Below are 21,033 nucleotides of genomic sequence, written 5' to 3' on the forward strand. Positions count from 1 at the left end.
TGTTGGATCTAGCCCTGATCTTTTGACTGGGTGAGAGTATTCTGCTTAATTCAGAGACTCTGTCCCTCACCACCCCTTGTTGTAAATATTTGTGTCCACCCTAAGCGTGGAAGGGTATACTCAGACATAAGTCTCTTGCTCATTGCACCATCAGGATTCAAGCAAGCCGGGCCGAAGACGGCTGTAATGCCAGAAACCGGTCCCCGGAAGCTTGTTTCCTTCCCAGTGTAAGAATTGGCTTTTGTAGTTTGGTTTGCCCTGTTCCCATCATGCACTGGGACAGGAACAGACTAATTTGCATACAGCCAGGTTCTGAAACTGGGATGGTGCAATGAGCTAAAAAACGGTGTTGGATCTAGCCCTGATCTTTTGACTGGGTGAGAGTATTCTGCTTAATTCAGAGACTCTGTCCCTCACCACCCCTTGTTGTAAATATTTTTGTCCACCCTAAGCGTGGAAGGGTATACTCAGACATGAGTCCCTTGCTCATTGCACCATCAGGATTCAAGCAAGCCGGGCCGAAGACGGCTGTAATGCCAGAAACCGGTCCCAGGAAGCTTGTTTCCTTCCCAGTGTAAGAATTGGCTTTTGTAGTTTGGTTTGCCCTGTTCCCATCATGCACTGGGACAGGAACAGACTAATTTGCATACAGCCAGGTTCTGAAACTGGGATGGTGCAATGAGCTAAAAAACGGTGTTGGATCTAGCCCTGATCTTTTGACTGGGTGAGAGTATTCTGCTTAATTCAGAGACTCTGTCCCTCACCACCCCTTGTTGTAAATATTGTTGTCCACCCTAAGCGTGGAAGGGTATACTCAGACATGAGTCCCTTGCTCATTGCACCATCAGGATTCAAGCAAGCCAGGCCGAAGACGGCTGTAATGCCAGAAACCGGTCCCCGGAAGCTTGTTTCCTTCCCAGTGTAAGAATTGGCTTTTGTAGTTTGGTTTGCCCTGTTCCCATCATGCACTGGGACAGGAACAGACTAATTTGCATACAGCCAGGTTCTGAAACTGGGATGGTGCAATGAGCTAAAAAACGGTATTGGATCTAGCCCTGATCTTTTGACTGGGTGAGAGTATTCTGCTTAATTCAGAGACTCTGTCCCTCACCACCCCTTGTTGTAAATATTGTTGTCCACCCTAAGCGTGGAAGGGTATACTCAGACATGAGTCCCTTGCTCATTGCACCATCAGGATTCAAGCAAGCCGGGCCGAAGACGGCTGTAATGCCAGAAACCGGTCCCCGGAAGCTTGTTTCCTTCCCAGTGTAAGAATTGGCTTTTGTAGTTTGGTTTGCCCTGTTCCCATCATGCACTGGGACAGGAACAGACTAATTTGCATACAGCCAGGTTCTGAAACTGGGATGGTGCAATGAGCTAAAAAACGGTGTTGGATCTAGCCCTGATCTTTTGACTGGGTGAGAGTATTCTGCTTAATTCAGAGACTCTGTCCCTCACCACCCCTTGTTGTAAATATTTTTGTCCACCCTAAGCGTGGAAGGGTATACTCAGACATAAGTCCCTTGCTCATTGCACCATCAGGATTCAAGCAAGCCGGGCCGAAGACGGCTGTAATGCCAGAAACCGGTCCCCGGAAGCTTGTTTCCTTCCCAGTGTAAGAATTGGCTTTTGTAGTTTGGTTTGCCCTGTTCCCATCATGCACTGGGACAGGAACAGACTAATTTGCATACAGCCAGGTTCTGAAACTGGGATGGGGCAATGAGCTAAAAAACGGTGTTGGATCTAGCCCTGATCTTTTGACTGGGTGAGAGTATTCTGCTTAATTCAGAGACTCTGTCCCTCACCACCCCTTGTTGTAAATATTTTTGTCCACCCTAAGCGTGGAAGGGTATACTCAGACATGAGTCCCTTGCTCATTGCACCATCAGGATTCAAGCAAGCCGGGCCGAAGACGGCTGTAATGCCAGAAACCGGTCCCCGGAAGCTTGTTTCCTTCCCAGTGTAAGAATTGGCTTTTGTAGTTTGGTTTGCCCTGTTCCCATCATGCACTGGGACAGGAACAGACTAATTTGCATACAGCCAGGTTCTGAAACTGGGATGGTGCAATGAGCTAAAAAACGGTGTTGGATCTAGCCCTGATCTTTTGACTGGGTGAGAGTATTCTGCTTAATTCAGAGACTCTGTCCCTCACCACCCCTTGTTGTAAATATTTTTGTCCACCCTAAGCGTGGAAGGGTATACTCAGACATGAGTCCCTTGCTCATTGCACCATCAGGATTCAAGCAAGCCGGGCCGAAGACGGCTGTAATGCCAGAAACCGGTCCCCGGAAGCTTGTTTCCTTCCCAGTGTAAGAATTGGCTTTTGTAGTTTGGTTTGCCCTGTTCCCATCATGCACTGGGACAGGAACAGACTACTTTGCATACAGCCAGGTTCTGAAACTGGGATGGTGCAATGAGCTAAAAAACGGTGTTGGATCTAGCCCTGATCTTTTGACTGGGTGAGAGTATTCTGCTTAATTCAGAGACTCTGTCCCTCACCACCCCTTGTTGTAAATATTTGTGTCCACCCTAAGCGTGGAAGGGTATACTCAGACATGAGTCTCTTGCTCATTGCACCATCAGGATTCAAGCAAGCCGGGCCGAAGACGGCTGTAATGCCAGAAACCGGTCCCCGGAAGCTTGTTTCCTTCCCAGTGTAAGAATTGGCTTTTGTAGTTTGGTTTGCCCTGTTCCCATCATGCACTGGGACAGGAACAGACTAATTTGCATACAGCCAGGTTCTGAAACTGGGATGGTGCAATGAGCTAAAAAACGGTGTTGGATCTAGCCCTGATCTTTTGACTGGGTGAGAGTATTCTGCTTAATTCAGAGACTCTGTCCCTCACCACCCCTTGTTGTAAATATTTTTGTCCACCCTAAGCGTGGAAGGGTATACTCAGACATGAGTCCCTTGCTCATTGCACCATCAGGATTCAAGCAAGCCGGGCCGAAGACGGCTGTAATGCCAGAAACCGGTCCCAGGAAGCTTGTTTCCTTCCCAGTGTAAGAATTGGCTTTTGTAGTTTGGTTTGCCCTGTTCCCATCATGCACTGGGACAGGAACAGACTAATTTGCATACAGCCAGGTTCTGAAACTGGGATGGTGCAATGAGCTAAAAAACGGTGTTGGATCTAGCCCTGATCTTTTGACTGGGTGAGAGTATTCTGCTTAATTCAGAGACTCTGTCCCTCACCACCCCTTGTTGTAAATATTGTTGTCCACCCTAAGCGTGGAAGGGTATACTCAGACATGAGTCCCTTGCTCATTGCACCATCAGGATTCAAGCAAGCCGGGCCGAAGACGGCTGTAATGCCAGAAACCGGTCCCCGGAAGCTTGTTTCCTTCCCAGTGTAAGAATTGGCTTTTGTAGTTTGGTTTGCCCTGTTCCCATCATGCACTGGGACAGGAACAGACTAATTTGCATTCAGCCAGGTTCTGAAACTGGGATGGTGCAATGAGCTAAAAAACGGTATTGGATCTAGCCCTGATCTTTTGACTGGGTGAGAGTATTCTGCTTAATTCAGAGACTCTGTCCCTCACCACCCCTTGTTGTAAATATTGTTGTCCACCCTAAGCGTGGAAGGGTATACTCAGACATGAGTCCCTTGCTCATTGCACCATCAGGATTCAAGCAAGCCGGGCCGAAGACGGCTGTAATGCCAGAAACCGGTCCCCGGAAGCTTGTTTCCTTCCCAGTGTAAGAATTGGCTTTTGTAGTTTGGTTTGCCCTGTTCCCATCATGCACTGGGACAGGAACAGACTAATTTGCATACAGCCAGGTTCTGAAACTGGGATGGTGCAATGAGCTAAAAAACGGTGTTGGATCTAGCCCTGATCTTTTGACTGGGTGAGAGTATTCTGCTTAATTCAGAGACTCTGTCCCTCACCACCCCTTGTTGTAAATATTTTTGTCCACCCTAAGCGTGGAAGGGTATACTCAGACATAAGTCCCTTGCTCATTGCACCATCAGGATTCAAGCAAGCCGGGCCGAAGACGGCTGTAATGCCAGAAACCGGTCCCCGGAAGCTTGTTTCCTTCCCAGTGTAAGAATTGGCTTTTGTAGTTTGGTTTGCCCTGTTCCCATCATGCACTGGGACAGGAACAGACTAATTTGCATACAGCCAGGTTCCGAAACTGGGATGGTGCAATGAGCTAAAAAACGGTGTTGGATCTAGCCCTGATCTTTTGACTGGGTGAGAGTATTCTGCTTAATTCAGAGACTCTGTCCCTCACCACCCCTTGTTGTAAATATTTTTGTCCACCCTAAGCGTGGAAGGGTATACTCAGACATGAGTCCCTTGCTCATTGCACCATCAGGATTCAAGCAAGCCGGGCCGAAGACGGCTGTAATGCCAGAAACCGGTCCCCAGAAGCTTGTTTCCTTCCCAGTGTAAGAATTGGCTTTTGCAGTTTGGTTTGCCCTGTTCCCATCATGCACTGGGACAGGAACAGACTAATTTGCATACAGCCAGGTTCTGAAACTGGGATGGTGCAATGAGCTAAAAAACGGTGTTGGATCTAGCCCTGATCTTTTGGCTGGGTGAGAGTATTCTGCTTAATTCAGAGACTCTGTCCCTCACCACCCCTTGTTGTAAGTAATTATCTGCTAAGCGCCTGGGAGCGCTTCTATATGCCACAAGCGCCTGGGAGCGCTTTATCGTGTCACTAGGGCTTGGGAGCGCTTTTAATTTCCACAAAGCGCTGGGGAGCGCTTTCCGTTCATCGCGGCTGCCCACGCCGCACTTGTGCCAATTCTCGTGCCCACACGGGTGCCACCCCGCCTTGCAGCGCAAGAAGAGAGGGAGAGAGGAGCCGGCGCCCGCGCCTGACGGTGGGCGGGGCCGGCTGGGACAAAGAAGAGCCTCGCGGGCTCCATTTCTGCTTCCCCCAGGCGGGAGCACTGAGCAGCTCCGGTCTCAGGAGCGGACCAGGCCAGAGATCAGCACCAGCGGGGGCTCTCCTGTGTAAAAAGAGCCCCGCCTGCCTGCAGCTTACCTGGCGCGTAACGGACCGGGCTGCGCAGGAGACCTCCGTCAGCCCCACACCGGGAAGAGTGGTGCCGCCCCAGAGGAGACAGACCGGAGGAGACGTCCCCCAGACATCTGGTGAGTGGAGCCCGGTGTTGTTTGGTACAGAGGGGGGCGTCGAGGCACATTGCCGGTGCCCGCTCCCCCCCCCGGCTAAATGGGTACCTGCATTTTGTTTACTTGGAGCCCACTAGGCTCACGGACAATTGCGAGTTCCGAGTCCCCAGTGGGGGAATCCTACGACGGGGGCATTGAATTCTTTAGAGCCCGAGAGGCTCGGGGCACATTTGTTTATTTCGAGTCCCCCCAGGAGGGACTCCACGAGGGACTCCAACATTCTAGGGTGCATTTAGGGAGGTAGAGCGGCCCCAGCTGGCAGCGGGCTGCTCCCCCCACAGTTGGCAGCAGGTTGCTCGAGCCCATTAGGCTCACAGGGCCACAAGTGTTCCTGGCCAGAACCTGCGAGGCTCCCACCTTACTTGCCCATTGGATTCAGCTGCCCAGCACTTAGTGGGCAGCTGCCACGTGTAGGCTTGGTGCATTTCTTCTTGGCTGCCTACAGCCTGCCCCTGACTTTGGGACACAGGGTGTCCTAGCCCCCACAAGGCCAGTTGGCCTAGGGACAGTCACAGGTGGTGACTTATGTGAGTTTGGCGCAATTGTTCTTTTGCTGCACCTCTGAATGTGTTGTTTATGCGTCATGTGCCTTGTTCTTACACCTCTGAATGTGTTGGTTATACATCATGTGTTTTCCTTCCCTACACCTCTGAATGTGTTGTGATGTATCATGTGTAATGTGCTTATACCCCTACAGGTATTGTGATACTTAGGTGGTTGTTTTTCTCCTAGTACAGGTGTTGCTAGTGAGGTCCTGGTTCCCTGCGTGACGTTTTCCTAAGGTGGTTAGGGTTGCGTAGGTGGTACTTACCTGTTACCAGTGATTACTGGTTGTGTGCTACATTTTCTAATTTGTGCTATAGTGAGTTTATATCCTATGTTCTAAGTGCTAGTTCTAAAAGTGACTATTCCTGACAGTGGTCCAGGTGGCCCTGTCTTGTACATATCCCCTGTAAATTCTGCCCGTGCCTGTTGGCACATTGTAAAGTGTGTGTTTTTATCTAATGTGTTTTGGTATAATACAAAGGCTATTTTTACATATAACCTTGTGTGGAGTTTCCTTTGTGATGGGCCTTGGGTGTTGTTGCTGGGGTGCGTGCGCAAACACTTAACTCACATTGCCTCCAAGTTTAGCTTTACTGCTCGTGCTACGTTACCAAGGGGGTGAGCAGGGGTTATCTTGGCGTGTAACTCCCTTGCCCGGACATGGAAGTGGTGGTCTCTGACTGACTTTGGCGCAAGCCCTGGCCAGCCAGGGATCCCATTTCTAATAACCCACACTTTCCTTTTTAGTACATGTAAGTCACTTCCAGGGTAGGCCCTGGACAATGAAGGAAGTCGAGAGGTACCCCTTGAAGAACCAAGGGAAATGGGGTTATACAACCAAAAGATGGGAAGTTTCCCTTGAGACAATGCTAAGTGAAGGTTACGATACCAAGCCTCACAATGTCATAAGTACATACAATAGAAACATATGGGTAGTTAAAAATTCATTTATTTTGAATAACTTAAAAACATGGGAGTAAATTTCACTAGTCTAGATCCCTAGTCTTAAAACACGGTTAAAACAATACACACAATTGCGACCTGCACAATTGAGAAGAAAAGACAAAACAGGTACAACATGCAATTGTTGAATACAGTTTGTATATTCTGGCTCCGTTGTAATAACAGCAATATTGTATTGCTATGACATCAGCATATCAACTCTGGTGTTGGAGACTTGAATTATACCACTCTGTGCGTCGACGCGTTTCGGTGGTTTCTCCTTATAGTTATCACTTTTATCAAGACCAATGGTAAGCTGTCACAATCAGGGGGTATATGTAATTGCTCCTGGATTCTTGATGAGGATCACTTCTTATAGTGAGTACTCTGTTTGTAATCCAAACGATGGTTTCTAGTCGAGATATGGGTAGTATGTTGCTGCCAGTTGTCTAGCCTGTTTAAACTTATACGACTTATTATATTATCCCACTTTAGATGCGTGATCCACTTCAATTTGGAAAAGACCCTTATTGTTGATCTGTTTCTAGGCCACACATGTCTTAAGTGGTTGCCTTGCGGTCTCTATTTCTTACGATAGTATAGGACGTATGTTGGTTTAAAAACAGTGCCTCTTCTTTAGCCCTTTCTTTGTAAAATCAGGAGGAAGGATATCCTGAAGGGTAGTATGTAGGTCAACTGTCAACAGTACTTCTTTAATGGCCTGTTGCGAATACTACCTGATGAAAGTTGCATCGATCCGCTGTCTCTGGGGTTCTGCGTCGTATGGACAAACCAGAGGACAAAGTGCAATGTATTTAAAAAACAGAATATAAACTTTAAAGTTTTGCATGCCCTGGTAGTGAAAAACTCTTAGTTTAATTAATTTTTCACTTCTTCAAGGTCTATTTCTTCCATACGATAACATTGGAGATGCCTTATTACATTTTATAAGTGTCATTTCTAAATGGGAAGATATGATCCATTCATCTTTGGTGTCCCTGGAACCACAATTTAAAATCCAAACTAATGGTAAAGTTAGAAGGTTGGCATTTTTCTGCTGTATCCATTTAGTAGCCTGTCTCTGGTCAAATGACTTGGTGTAGCTGACAGTTGGGCTTTGTGTATTCCTCAGAGACAGTCACAAACAATAGGGAGCTTAGGTGTGCCTGGATGGCTCTCACTGACAGGATGGGAGGGAGGATCTGGGTACCACCCCACTTACACCTGAATAGGATGTGTTCTGCCTCCAAACCAAGGGCTTCATACCCCCTGTCATTAATCCAGAGCAGAGACAGGGAAAGCAGAATGCCCGGGGACTTCAAAAGGAAATCGCTAGAAGTTTTGTCACCACTTCAGAGGGACATTTGAGCATAAATACTCAACTTCAGACACTCCCATCTCAGTACACTTTTGGATCTGTACATACTCTGACAGGAAGAAGGACTGCTGTGCTGCTGAAGGACTGTCACTCTGCTGGACTGCACTCTGCTGGACTGCCCACTTTCCTCAGTGGGAAGGACTGGAACTACATCTCTTGAACCCAAAACCCAGAGTGAATTCAAGAACTAGTTGGCTGGCCTCCTGATCTGAAGCCTCAGGGACATAACAGGCTTTCAACAACCTTTGCATCTGCACCTGTACCATGCCATCTGTGAATCTACCCTGCCAAGTGGTGCCACTTCAATTCTGGACCTTTTGGAAGTAGGCTTAAGGTGCTTTGCCGGCCTCTGTAGATCCAGCAAAAACAATAAATCCCATCGGCTCCACAAGCCCAAGCAGAACTGGCGCGTTTCTGCAGCTGCATGGATTGGGTTGGTTGCAAGACTCGCATCGCTGCCACAACGCACATCATCTCTGAAACCACCACTGTGCGATGCATCCTCAGCACAGGCCCTAAAATCTCTTGTTCACAACAGCCTCATTGACAACACACTCTCCATTCACAGCCTCGCAGCTTCTAAGAACTGACACCTCGCCCCAACTACACAATGCGTTCCCAACTCAGGACTTTGCATTGCACGCCCCATCAACTGGATCATCGGAGTCTATGCAACAGGGCATCGTATCCTAGCCTCACCGCATCTCGGTACTGATGCATCACTTTGGCTTCATGACACATCTTTGAGGCGGACCTTCACAACGCTGCGCAAACCAGGATTTAAGGAACTTTGTTCAGCAGGCCTAATTGGTTCCACGAAGCCAGCCCATGCTCCATCACAGCCTGCTTGAATTTGTGACTTTGTCCCAGTCCAGCACGACCAGATGTCCACAGTTGGTGCTTTACGCCTTCTGGCGATATTTTCTCTAAAAATATTACAGTTCAATATATCCAGTTCTACTAATCGGATTCCTGCTGTTCTGGTCTTGTTTTATTTATCAAAAACTACTCTATGGTTCTAACTTTGTTTATGGGCTCCTTTAGTGGTGGATATTCACTGCGTTATTGTTTCAAGTGCTGCATAAAATACTTTACACATTGCCTTTAAATTAAGCCTGATTGCTTCGTGCCAAGCTACCAGGGTTAATTGAAGTTTGCTTCTGCCTTACCCTAAAAAGGATTGTGGTTGCAGCTTGACCAGGGCTCACACCCCAGTAAATAAGGAACCCAATTTTTTACATATGCAATATAATCCAATTGAATGTACTCAGTGATCAAGAGGATGTTAAAGCGAAGCATTTTCTGAAAGGGGGGCATTTTCGAAAATTATATTTTTTTAACCATATACTAGCTTTTAACTTTGTACATTCTTGTTTGGCAGTCTTCTAAACTAGGTTATTGGGTGGATGGGAGATGGATAATTAATGTAGACAAAACAGTACAAACATAATGTTCATAAGGATATTTGCAGTGTCTGTTGTACTATCAATGATTAGGTGACAATAGTTAACATGAAGTGATCTTTGAGATCAATCTTGAAGGACGTTAAAGAAGTTGAAAGAGTGTTCCAGTGCAGGTGCCCCAGTAGATTGAAGGATCTGAATGGTGAAGCTGTACATGAGGTTTGGGGGTGAGCAGGCGATTATCTGGACTTGCTATCTTACTCTTGTTTCGTGTGAACAGCTAAGCCTGTTATTATCTGATTTGCTCTTGTCCTGTTTGATTGTGTTATTTACTACGGCTTCCTTCTTAAGAAAGTCAAAGGGGTTTCTGTTGAAGACATTTCTGGCTACACCATCAGTCTCACCCTGTAATTTGCTTTCTTACTCTTGCCTTTATTGAAATGTTGGACTGTTATGACCGATTTTATCCTTTTCTGGTAAAGTCTGTGCTACTGTTCTTATTTCTTGTACCCTCGTAACTACCCATCTGTAAAGCGCTCTGATACCTCTGTGGTCTGGTTTGCGCTATATAAAACTCTTTAAATAAAATAAAATAAAAAAATAAATAACTGTACATGAGCAAAAGATGCGAGTGTGGGGCTATCTGCACAGAATAGAGCAGAAGTAGTTTAGGAAGGAGTCATTCATGGCTTAGGATCAGGATCGGTAGTGTATACAGAGACCTATTTTGGGCAGACAGGCAGCCTACTTCGTGCAGATAAATGGACTTACCATCCGTGAACACATATAGATGTTACACTTTCCCTTCCCTCTGATACCTTTCATATTCTAAGGATACCTGCTGCTATAATTCACTGATGTCCACCCGATTCTGAGGTAGCTTGAGACGCTGATGCCAGGAGTTGATTCCAGATGTCAAAGACGCCTACAAGATTATTAGAAAGCCTCCATGTGACGGGGTGATGTTGCAAATTCGCAATTTCATCATGACCTCCACAGATTCTTAACCTTTCTCTCGACCCTATTTTTGTCAGATTTAGGACTGTAAAAGAAAAAGCCAACACTCAGGATTGCCTATAGTCTAATGTATTTAATGCAAAATAGCGAGTAAGCAAGCAGAAATATTGCAAGACAATTGCCACTTCAGCAGCTCTGAGCTTCACACTTAATCAGATGGAGTATGTAATGCCAAAATGCATACCTTTGTCTGCTGTATTTACACATTTCTTTTCAATACAAGAATGGCAGATTAGAAACACATGACAGAGAATTAAACTAATTGATAGCTACTAATGAGAAGGCACCAGGATCTTCTTGTGGGAAGAAATGTGAGAAGACCTTGAGCACTTGATACAAGAAGCACTAACAGGAGGTGGCACCACTATTTTCTAAAGTCCGGGCATGTTTGTGCCAACCTCAAAACGAGGCTACAGTGTACTACACAGTACAATTAATGTGCAATTATAAGCAACTAAATTGTATAGCTGCAGTACATTTAAAGTGTGTGTAATTGTGCATGAATACTAAGTGGTCTTTCAGCTAGTTTAAAAATATGATAGTACGCATTAAGGCATGATCATGAGCATGAGTGTTGGAATTTTTATAACACAGAGATATTATTAAGGCACCCACATGGACTCTGTGCGCAGTAGGTTTGCTTTGGCCCTAAAAAGTATTGGTAAAATTGGTTTCACCCAATATGTCAGTTTAATTTTCCTGTAACACCTCAATAGGTGGGGCAGAAAATGCACCTTTGGATTGGAAAATAAATAGCATTTGTGTGCCGCAGTGTTTATTTGCACCAACCACATCCATAACAAACACGTCTGCCATGAACACCATTGTGCTCTGGCTGACTGCAGTTTAAAGGCACTGTGGTTACACATGACAAAGAAAAGTGCATTTGCCACATACGAAAGCCTAGTTTTATGTGTTCGTAAATCAGACCTAAAGTATGTATGTATGTATGTATTTAATGCTTGTTAAGCGCGGCTGTCACCCAGAGGGTATCCTGGCGCTGAGATCAGTTCAACCATCCGGTGTATGCTTTAGACTACTCTTGGAAAAAGATATGTTTTGAGATCCCTTTTAAAAGAGACCAGATCTTGTCTGCTCCTCAGCGTCAGAGGTAGAGTGTTCCACATTGTGGCGGCTGTGAAGCTAAAGGCACGACCGCCCATTCTCACTCTGTTTATCCTAGGAATTCTCACTAGGAACGCCGAGTGTGCTTTGTAAGCCCATGAGGCTGTGTGCGTAGTAAATGAAACAAAGGTGGAACACTGTACATTTAAAACGTGTTGCCTCATAGTGGTTAAGGGTCCGAAGCTATTAATCGCTGTAAGTCCAGCTACCTGTGCCATAGGATATGCATAGTTGTGATTAAAACATGACGGCCAAAATAGCACCTCGCAAATCTTTTGCGACTCGCAATTTGCGAGGCGCTATTTAGGACATTCAACAGTGTGTAACACACCTAGCGATTTCCAATCGGGTCGCAAATAGAGAGGCTCATGAATGTTAATGAGCCTCTAGCAATTTGCGACCCCATTGGGAATGGCAAGCCCTCCCAGGTATGGTGGCCTGCTGTGCTCATCAGACCACCATGTCTGGGACTGCTTTCTAATAAACCAGTTGTTTTTTTCAAATGCAGCATTTAAAAAAAAAAATTAATCGTTTTTGTTTAATTTTTAAGGGCAGGCAGTGGTCCCTGGGACAACTGCCTGGCCTTAAAAAATATCTTCCCCCTCTTAAAGAGGGTGGTTTGCACCCGCAATTGCGGACACGAAACATCTGTACATAGGGTTGCGCACACTATTAGGAAGGGAACGCCCCTTCCTAATAGCGAGTAGCAAAACCCTATTTTGCGAGTTGCAAAGAAGTGCGACTCGCAAAATAGGGTTTGTACATATCCCATGCTGTTTTTGCATTCGCAATCGGGTTCGCAAACCCGTATGCACATGCAAAAACTGTTGTACATCTGGCCCTTAATTCTATAACTCCCCTTAGGAAAATGGTAGCAAAGTCCTTCAAAGCTATATCCAATTGAATTGTACAGACCTGATTTAATGTTAAAATCAGATTTTTTATAACTTGAAGGTAAAGGTAATTTTTTTTTTTTTACTTTAGGCTGCCTGAGCGAAAAACAGTTTTTAAAACTAGGCCATGGCAAGATTTCTATTACACTGGTGTAATCTCACATAATTTCATTAGTTACGTGTTGTGCTTGTTACTGGAAATTCCCACAATTAGGCCACATCGCTTAGTTATGCACAGTTTGTAACACAAGTTTAGCGTGAGCAAACAGGAACAACACCAACAACCAGAACATGAGTGGCTGCCATTTGCAGCTTTGTTGTTTTTTTTTGCTTTTGTTGCGCAAAATGTGTCCTCGTGCAACACAATTTGCACCAACATATAGCACCAATTGCATATTTGCATTTCCTATAATTATGCAGAGCAGAATTTGCACACCCCGGCTTAAAGCCAATCATGCAACTCACTAAACCTCTAGAGCTTAAATACATATCATTACATGACAGAGTTAATGGCCTGGCTCAGGAAACAATTGCCGGCCAGAGTGGTTTTAACTGCTGGCTACTTAGAAGGAATTAGCTATTAGCTATATACGAGTGGGCAGGAGCAGTTAGTACAATAAATGATAGCATTAGCACTACCTGTCTGGACATGGAGATGCCAAGGAGAGATTCTCCTATTCATTCGCAGAACCTTCCTTAACAGTCAAACTCCAGTTACAGTGGGGCAGAGCACCAGTTTGGACTCTATCAGGTGGGTCCAGAGCACAACTAAATTGGAGAGTGGCCAAGGAGCACAGCTGAAGACAGGCTTTCCTGGTGGCAGAATGGTGGCATTGTGAAACTGGGTCTCCTGGGTAATTTTACAGTAAGGCAAAGAGGTAGTGTTGAAAAAGAAGAGGGAAACTCTCAAGAAAATATTTAGGATTGGGTGGCAAATAAATCTCCAAATACTGGGTAGTGTCCAGGAAAAACGTGGTACCTTAACCACCTCCTCCATAAAAAATACTTGGACCTGGGAAGACCCAACATGAATAAGACCCTCTTGAAAGAAGATTCCTGACTCCTACTGGAAGAAGAGAGCTCACACATGGACTGAAGTATTTCCGCAAGCTCCCAGGGACTGGAACTGTTCTCTAAGGTACAAATGGTTGGCCACCTGTTTGTCTGCTTCAAGTATCGAAAAAAGCTAAAGGACTCCTCACTGCAAGAGAGTACTGTTGAACATAGAGGACTGATTCCTATAGTAGGCCTGGCTTGAAAGAGACCTGTTGGTTAGAACCCCGCCCTGGGACCTCTATACCAACCAGAAAGAACATTAAACACACTGCAGAGTAATGGGTGTTAGTAATTTTTCCCACCTCTGGAGGACCTGGACAAGGTGTTGAGGCTTGTCTAGGCAAACATGAAAACCAAATAATTTGAGGTGCTATTTGCCTTAAAAATATGAAACCTCATGCTTCCATTGTTCCTTTTATTTAAATGATCTTGATGTCTCGTGATCATTATTTGTTGTCAATTTTTCTAAATTGGTTTTGAAAATGTATTGTGTTGTTTCTTTACTTGAAAGTTGTCAACACTGCTTGAACCTAACACACACTTCTCTGGGAACTGCCTACTGCTTATCTCACTGCTGCCAGGAGTCGAGCATAGATTTTCTGTGAATTTTGTTTTGACCTAACTCAATTGTTTTGAGTAAGTTTGTAGGGGTCACTACCTCACAAATCAGTTACCTAATTTCTGATAGGTGGTAACCAAAAATCTTGAATGTCCATGAATGTTCACCCAATGCCTTGAAAGTCAGCCAAATATCAGTGGTGGCTAACAAATGGCAGCATTAACAGGGGTGGCCAGTACATGTCAGAGTTGCCCACAAGTCTCTAGATATGTTCACCATATGCCAAATGTGGCCACCAGAAATAAGGAATATGGGCCTTATACATGTGTTTCCCACCTTATACCAAGGATGACCCCAAGTATAAGAGATAACCAGCAGATGCTAAGAGTGACTAACAGATGGCAGGGGTTTCTTATATATAGCACCTACAGAAAACTGATGTTGTGGAGGCAGCAAGTGCTAGAGATCCTGTCGGAGGGCATATGACAGTGGAGACCTGCCTGGATACTAGTTACTAAAATGAAGGAAGTGGTGGCTTCTCTCGATTCAGGGATTTTCAATGATTGTATCAGAACGTAAAGTTGTTCCCATACATCAGAGTCATCAGGAGCTGCACAATTGTGTGAGGAACACAAACGTGGGCTAATTCACAGTGACACTAGTTGCCTAGCTCACTGCGATGACTGAGACAGTTTTTCAAGAACAAGCTGCTTTTGTGATTATGGGAAAGCCAAAGAACAGCTTGCTTCCAGCGTGAAAAAGAATTGGTAAAACAGAGGTCCAGCGATAGCACAGTTGTATGCCTACCTGTTGAAAATCTGGCTGAGATAAAATGTTTAAAAAATTCAACGTGTTACTGGTGTGGTGTGAGTTATGCCATATACGAGGTTTCTCATAGAATAGTTCCTTTACTCTACTTCTCATGTCTCTGGCGTGTGTAGGATCATCCCTGACAACTGCATTGTATTTAAGCATGATAGTAACTATGTGCAAGGCATTAAACTACAACTGATTATTATTTTATAAAAAGTTGTTCTTTATTGATTGGTTTCCCGGACTTTATATTGCTGTATATGTTAGGAAATAGTTTAATATGCTGCTTCTCGTCACTGAATTCAAATTATTCCAATAATAATTAGCATCAAGAATGAAATTAATGAATCTTGGGCTGCCTGGTGAATGTTATCTGTTTTACAAGAAATCAAATACATCATTCTGTTCTTTTATTTCAGATATGGAGACGCATTCATCAAATCTAATCCCACTCTGCAAAGTGCCTTCAGGAAAATGTGACACCGTGTGCATTTTCGGAACGGGGGATTTTGGGAGATCTCTGGCATTTAAAATGCTGCAGTGTGGCTATGCTGTTGTGTTTGGGAGTCGAGCCCCCCAGGCATCCGGCCTGCTTCCCAAAGGAGCCGAGGTGCTGACCCACAGAGAAGCTGCGAAAAGGTCACCCATTGTCTTCCTCGCTGTTCATAGAGAACATTATTCATTTCTAAATGATTTAACAGACGTCCTGGAAGAAAAGGTTCTCGTAGATGTGAGCAACAACCTCAAATGGAACCAGTACCCAGAAACCAATGCGGAATACCTTGCTCAATTGGTGCCAGGTGCAAAGGTTATAAAAGCATTTAATACAGTATCAGCATGGGCTTTGCAATCAGGCACCTTGGATGCAAGCAAGCAGGTAATGCAGTTCTTACTGCTTATACTAGTAAAATATAGGTCTAACTCTAACCTACATTTAAAATGTTTGAAACAGTGAGGGTTACTTCCTAAACTCAGAATCATCATAAATAGATTGTAGCCCTAATTTGTGTTCAGCCAGTGTTCCTGTTTAGATATCGTGTCAATGCTCTGTAATGTACATTTTGGTGACATTTCGTGTACTTGACATTACATTCGTGCACTTTTTTTTATTCTGGGAGGAGAAATCCCAGCAATCCGCAAGTAATGCAAACAGGTTTTACTTTTGTAAATATTTGTTTTGGTTTAATACAAATCATGTTAATTAATTACATTCCAAACCAATTACTCTCATACAAAAGCTGAGATACATTAGACCCACTCACTTTTAAAGAACTGTTGTCCAAAAATGTTATCCTCCAGAAGTTTTAACATCTGTTCAAACTACAATATATCATTTTTAAAGATGTTCTTCTTCAATCCTTGGATTGACACAGTGGAAACTCTTAAATCTAACAGTCTCTGCGAAGATTGCAGCATCAGCTTTAGTTCAATATAATTGGAAATAGCACCTTTATATGTGGGTAGTTTTAAAGCTCAAACTAACTGGAGATCGAGGCACCACTGGACTTGAAGTCAGTCTTGAATTACGATTCAGATTCGACCCACAAGGAGTCCTGATCCCCAAGAGGTGCCCCCAAGGTCCTAGACCCCTATCTAGCGTCAATGAGATCACCTCCTGTAAGAAAATGTGAAGATCCTGAAGTTTGCGCTCTATATGAACATGAACAGGACTGTTGCTGTCAAAATCTTCTGCCAGTGACAACTACCAATGCAAAGCTCCAGTGAGACCACTCTTCAGGCTGATAGCAACCATACTCGATGACCAGCAAGGCAAGTCCTGCACTTCAGGCTACAGAAAAGACCGCCCGTGACCACCGCCAATGTGAAACTCCAGTGACAATAGGATCTGTGACAATTGACCTGCCTCCTCCTAGCGGTATCCTCCAATGCAAACTCTTAGTGCCGGTCTTCAGAAGTTAACTCTTCAGCTGGACTAACTTGGTCCTTTCTCCGACCTGTACTTACTCACAGTCACCCTGAATGTGTGACTTCCCCTGGTCTAGCACAACCAGATATCCGCAAGGGGCATGTTCTGCTTCTTGGGACCATTTTCACAACAAACTTTTACATTCCATATCTTAAGTTCCACCGATTGGATTTTTGTCATTCTGGTATCATTTTCTTCATTAAAATGTACTCTACTTTTCTAAATTGGTTTGAGACTTGAGAATGTAATTCCTTAGCTGGACTAATGTGGTCCCTTAGCGCAAACTGCGCTCCATCATAGTCAGACTGAACGTGTGGTTTTTCCCTGGTCTCATGTGAACATAAGACAATTTTTCTCAATTGGTTTGGAATTTCTCTTGTGTTGTGTTTTCACTTTATTACAGTGTGTGTGCTGCATAAATACGTAATACACTGCTTCTAAGTTAGGTGTAACTAGTTTTGTGCCAAGCTATCAAAGGGTTAAGAACAGGTTAATTTAGCGACTTTTGTGGTACATCCTGACAACGATTGTGGTTGTTGCCTCAGCGGGGCTTACGTCTCCCCTCAACCAATAACCCAATTTCCTACAGTGAGTCTTTAGAACACAGGTCCTTCTTTGATTTTTGCAAAGAAAGGATTTGGCTTCTGGTTGGTCATTGGATAGGGATGAGTCAGTGAGCAACTTTTGATGTGAAAACAGACAGTGTAGGCTTCAGATAGGAAGGATATGTTGGAAAGCAAAATGAGACATGAAGGACCTCTAGAAGATTTGGACAGTAGTTTGACAACATGGAGGTAAAAGTAGTGAAAGAGGTACATTTTGTTTGGAGAGTGGAGAATAGGAATTTACATTGTGAAGTCACAGTAGAGGGCCTGGCACTGCTTTTAGTAGGGAAGACCTGATGTGTGAGGTGGGAGATGTACCACTGAATAGGGCATTGCTGTGAATCACAAATAAAGTTGAAGTATAATCTGCAGCAACTCTGTGAGATCAAAATGCCATGCACACCTTAACAGAGCAGTTCCAAGATAAACAAGTCACAAACTCATGGTGACATTCACAGGATACGATTACAAATTCAAGGTTCATTAAGAAGAAACATTCAGCTAAGGTTACTACAGACATGGAATGTGAATTCAACAGTAAACATTTGATGCTAAAATCAGAAGTTAAGTAATAGGCTTTGAGGTTCGACATGGGTAGTGGAGGTGCAGAGAGGATTCTTTGGATTTAACTCTTGAGAGAGAAAAAATTCAGGGGTACAAATTGAGGAGCACAGTTTAGAATGGCATTGAGAACGTCAATGAAATAATCTATGGTGCTGGATCAGTAATAAATGAACACACTCTGGGGCCTAAACTGGGCAGTAATGGTGATACCAGTGTGTTCCATAGATAATAGCCAAGTTTCTGACCAGGAATTGTGCTGAAGGAGAGATATGTATTCAAGAGGATTCACACACATTTTCCATGGGTAATGTTCTAGGGTAGTATGTATTAAAGTGGTATCTTGTGCCTGGAGTGGCGTCATTGCCCCAATGTCATGTTTGTCAATGAAAGTTTTGGAGATGGATAAAAAGAGGAGGATGATTTTAAGTAGTCCATTGTATTATTAGCTTTATGCATATGACTGAGTTTTCCCTAAGCAAGACAAGACTAAGGTGTTGATGGGACTGGCATTAATTTTATAAAATCTTTGTGGCATGGTCAGTGGGTATTGTCGTGAAATTGCACAGGGATGGCTTTCTCAGACACTTAGACATTAAGATGTCAAGGTGTGTAAAGTGGACATCGTGAATGTTAATGGTAGTCTGTTGGTGCATAAGAGAGCGAGAGTGATCATGAATACTAGAGGCTTAGGATATTGATAAGTAAAGGAGAAGGAGGAGAGTGGTGTTAGGATTTAGCATGATGCTGTACAGGGAGCTGTGCAGAGGACAGTGGCTGTATTAACTAGAGTGCAGGGGGTGTTGCAAAAGCAAGCAAAGATGTATGTCTGCTAGTTTCAGAGGGTTGGAGAATCAAAGTTACGAGGGGAAGATAGAAAACACAATACAACGAGAATAGGGGGTTCAAGGCATATGGGCTGCAGAACACACACTATAGCATTAGATCACCATCTGGTGCTGGGCCCGGATGATTACACTTTGTTGTTGTCCTGGAAGAGTCTTTGTCTGTCGGGTGACTCCTCCCTTAGATCGTAGTGCGCATGGACATCGAATCCATCCTCAGATTGTTTTTGTCCGCCATCGGGCTCGGATGTGTTCATCATTCAATCCCGTTACCGATCTCTTTTCGAACCAATAAATCAATCTACATCATCAACATCGTCTTCGACACTGATTCCGGTTACGTCGAAGAAAGGAGACACTCCTCGATTCCTGCGTTCGTCTGGGCCGTTGGGCCCAACTGCGCCATTGGGCCTTTGGCTCATGGAAAGAACACCCTTGAAGAAGTGCCCTTAGTGGACACAAATTTCCCCACACTGACCTTCATGAAGTTTGCAACCTGTGCTTGTCTCCAGAGCACGAGAGTTGAGATTGTGAGGCCTGCGTTTCATCCCGGTCCAAGAGCTATGGAGCATTCATCATCGTCGACACAAGACCTCATCATCGACGAGGCGCTGATCGAAATAGACGCCGAAGAACAGCAAGAAGATGTCGCGTCATAAGCAGAGGATTCAGCTTCCGGAGACGAAATTCGATCCGAAGATGACGATCTTCTTCCAGCTGGTCGACAGGTCGTGAGTAAGAACGTCGACCCTGTTCACCCCCCATATCAGGACAGGCTTCGGTTCCACCTCTGCCTTCGGGTCCAGGTGCACACCGACCAAAACCTTCCGACGCCCCGCCTTCAGACTCGGCAGCGAAGAGTATTAAAAAGCCTCCAGTGGACTCGGGCTCGAGTCAGTCTGTCGGTCCCGAAAAGCAGAAGGTACTAAAGCCAAAGTCAACACCGGCACCGAAACATCCATCGATACCGAAAGTGGGCGAGCCGAAACCAAGTTCGGCCTCGAGAGAAGTTTCCAGAGTTTCCGAGTTGAAGACTACTCCGGTTCCTAAAAAAGCGGACCCGAAAACAGTTCAGTTATCTAAACATGTTTCGGCTGCAAAGACAGATGAATCGAGATAAACGGGAACAAAGGCTTCGGATCCGAAAAGTACAGATACAAAAAAAAGACCAGAAAGGCCTTCGGAACTGAAAATAAGACCTGTTCCAAAGACAATTGAGATTGTTAAGTCCAAGACTAGCGGCCCCAAAATAGATAAGTCAGCGGATTTACCAGCAGAAGATATTTTTCAGCCTGATGTAAGGCAAAAAACTCTTAAAATTCATCCAAAGACTGGACATATATACACAGTGCCTGAAAAGAGGAAGATGGACTATCCCAAACCACCACCTGTTCCTCTTAAAAAGAATGTTCAGACTTTCCCTATAAGAATTCCTTCTCCAGAAGTAGAAATGACAGTAGACAGTAGACATCTCCCCTGTACATCTCCCCTGTACATTCTCCAGTCAGTACACATAGTTTCATACCACAACATGAAGACTATGGTGATATCTACTCACAGGAGGTAGAAAGTAAACATCAAATTGATGAAATTAACGATCCGGATGATATGGCAGGTGACCCATGGGAAAACTATAATTCACCAGATGCACCAGATCTACCACAAGACGAGGCATACCCGCCTAGGCCATCTCCTCCTGATGACACCATTGGGTTCACACAGCTCATTCACAGAGCTGCCACTTTTCATGGGGTGGACTTACGTACAGATCCAATAGAAGAAGACTTTCTAATGGACACATTGTTTATTTTTTCTAATAAGTGAATCTAACTACTCTTCTACTGTGGGGGGGGGATTAACCCATTTTATACGAATTTCCCATCTAGCTACTAACACCATCATAAATAGTAAATTTCTAAGCCTTTTATTAAGGATACAAACCCCCGTATACTCTAGTTTCACCCCAAAAAGAATCAAATGGGCGCTCACCTGAATTTCTTGTTTGAGGACCTCAGAGAGGATCTTACCTACATTATCCCAGTAGGATCGGAGGTGCGGGCACTACCAAAACATATGGATGTCATCCACTCTCTCTTCACTGCATTTGGGCCAACTCCTTATTCTCCCTTTTTTTGATTTTCGATAGCATTTTGGGTGTCCAATAATCTCTATGCAGAGTGAATAAGAAGTTTTTTTTCAAGGGTGCGGATTTAATCAC

At 44.5% G+C, this 21,033-nt stretch overlaps 1 protein-coding gene across 10 annotated transcripts in view; it reads left to right on the plus strand.

The window, feature by feature from the left end:
• LOC144784678 (metalloreductase STEAP4-like) overlaps positions 1 to 21,033 on the plus strand; it is a 445,141-nt gene that overhangs the window by 184,974 nt on the left and 239,134 nt on the right. For all 10 annotated transcript variants that reach the window (XM_078663621.1, XM_078663627.1, XM_078663619.1 and 7 more), the window contains one exon: positions 15,297 to 15,754. In XM_078663621.1, the coding sequence (XP_078519747.1) occupies positions 15,299 to 15,754 (456 nt within the window). In that variant the 5' untranslated portion in view covers positions 15,297 to 15,298. The remainder of the gene's footprint in view (positions 1 to 15,296; positions 15,755 to 21,033) is intronic.

This window comes from Lissotriton helveticus, chromosome 10 (assembly GCF_964261635.1).
Source record: "Lissotriton helveticus chromosome 10, aLisHel1.1, whole genome shotgun sequence".
In the NCBI taxonomy this organism is placed as follows: domain Eukaryota; kingdom Metazoa; phylum Chordata; class Amphibia; order Caudata; family Salamandridae; genus Lissotriton; species Lissotriton helveticus.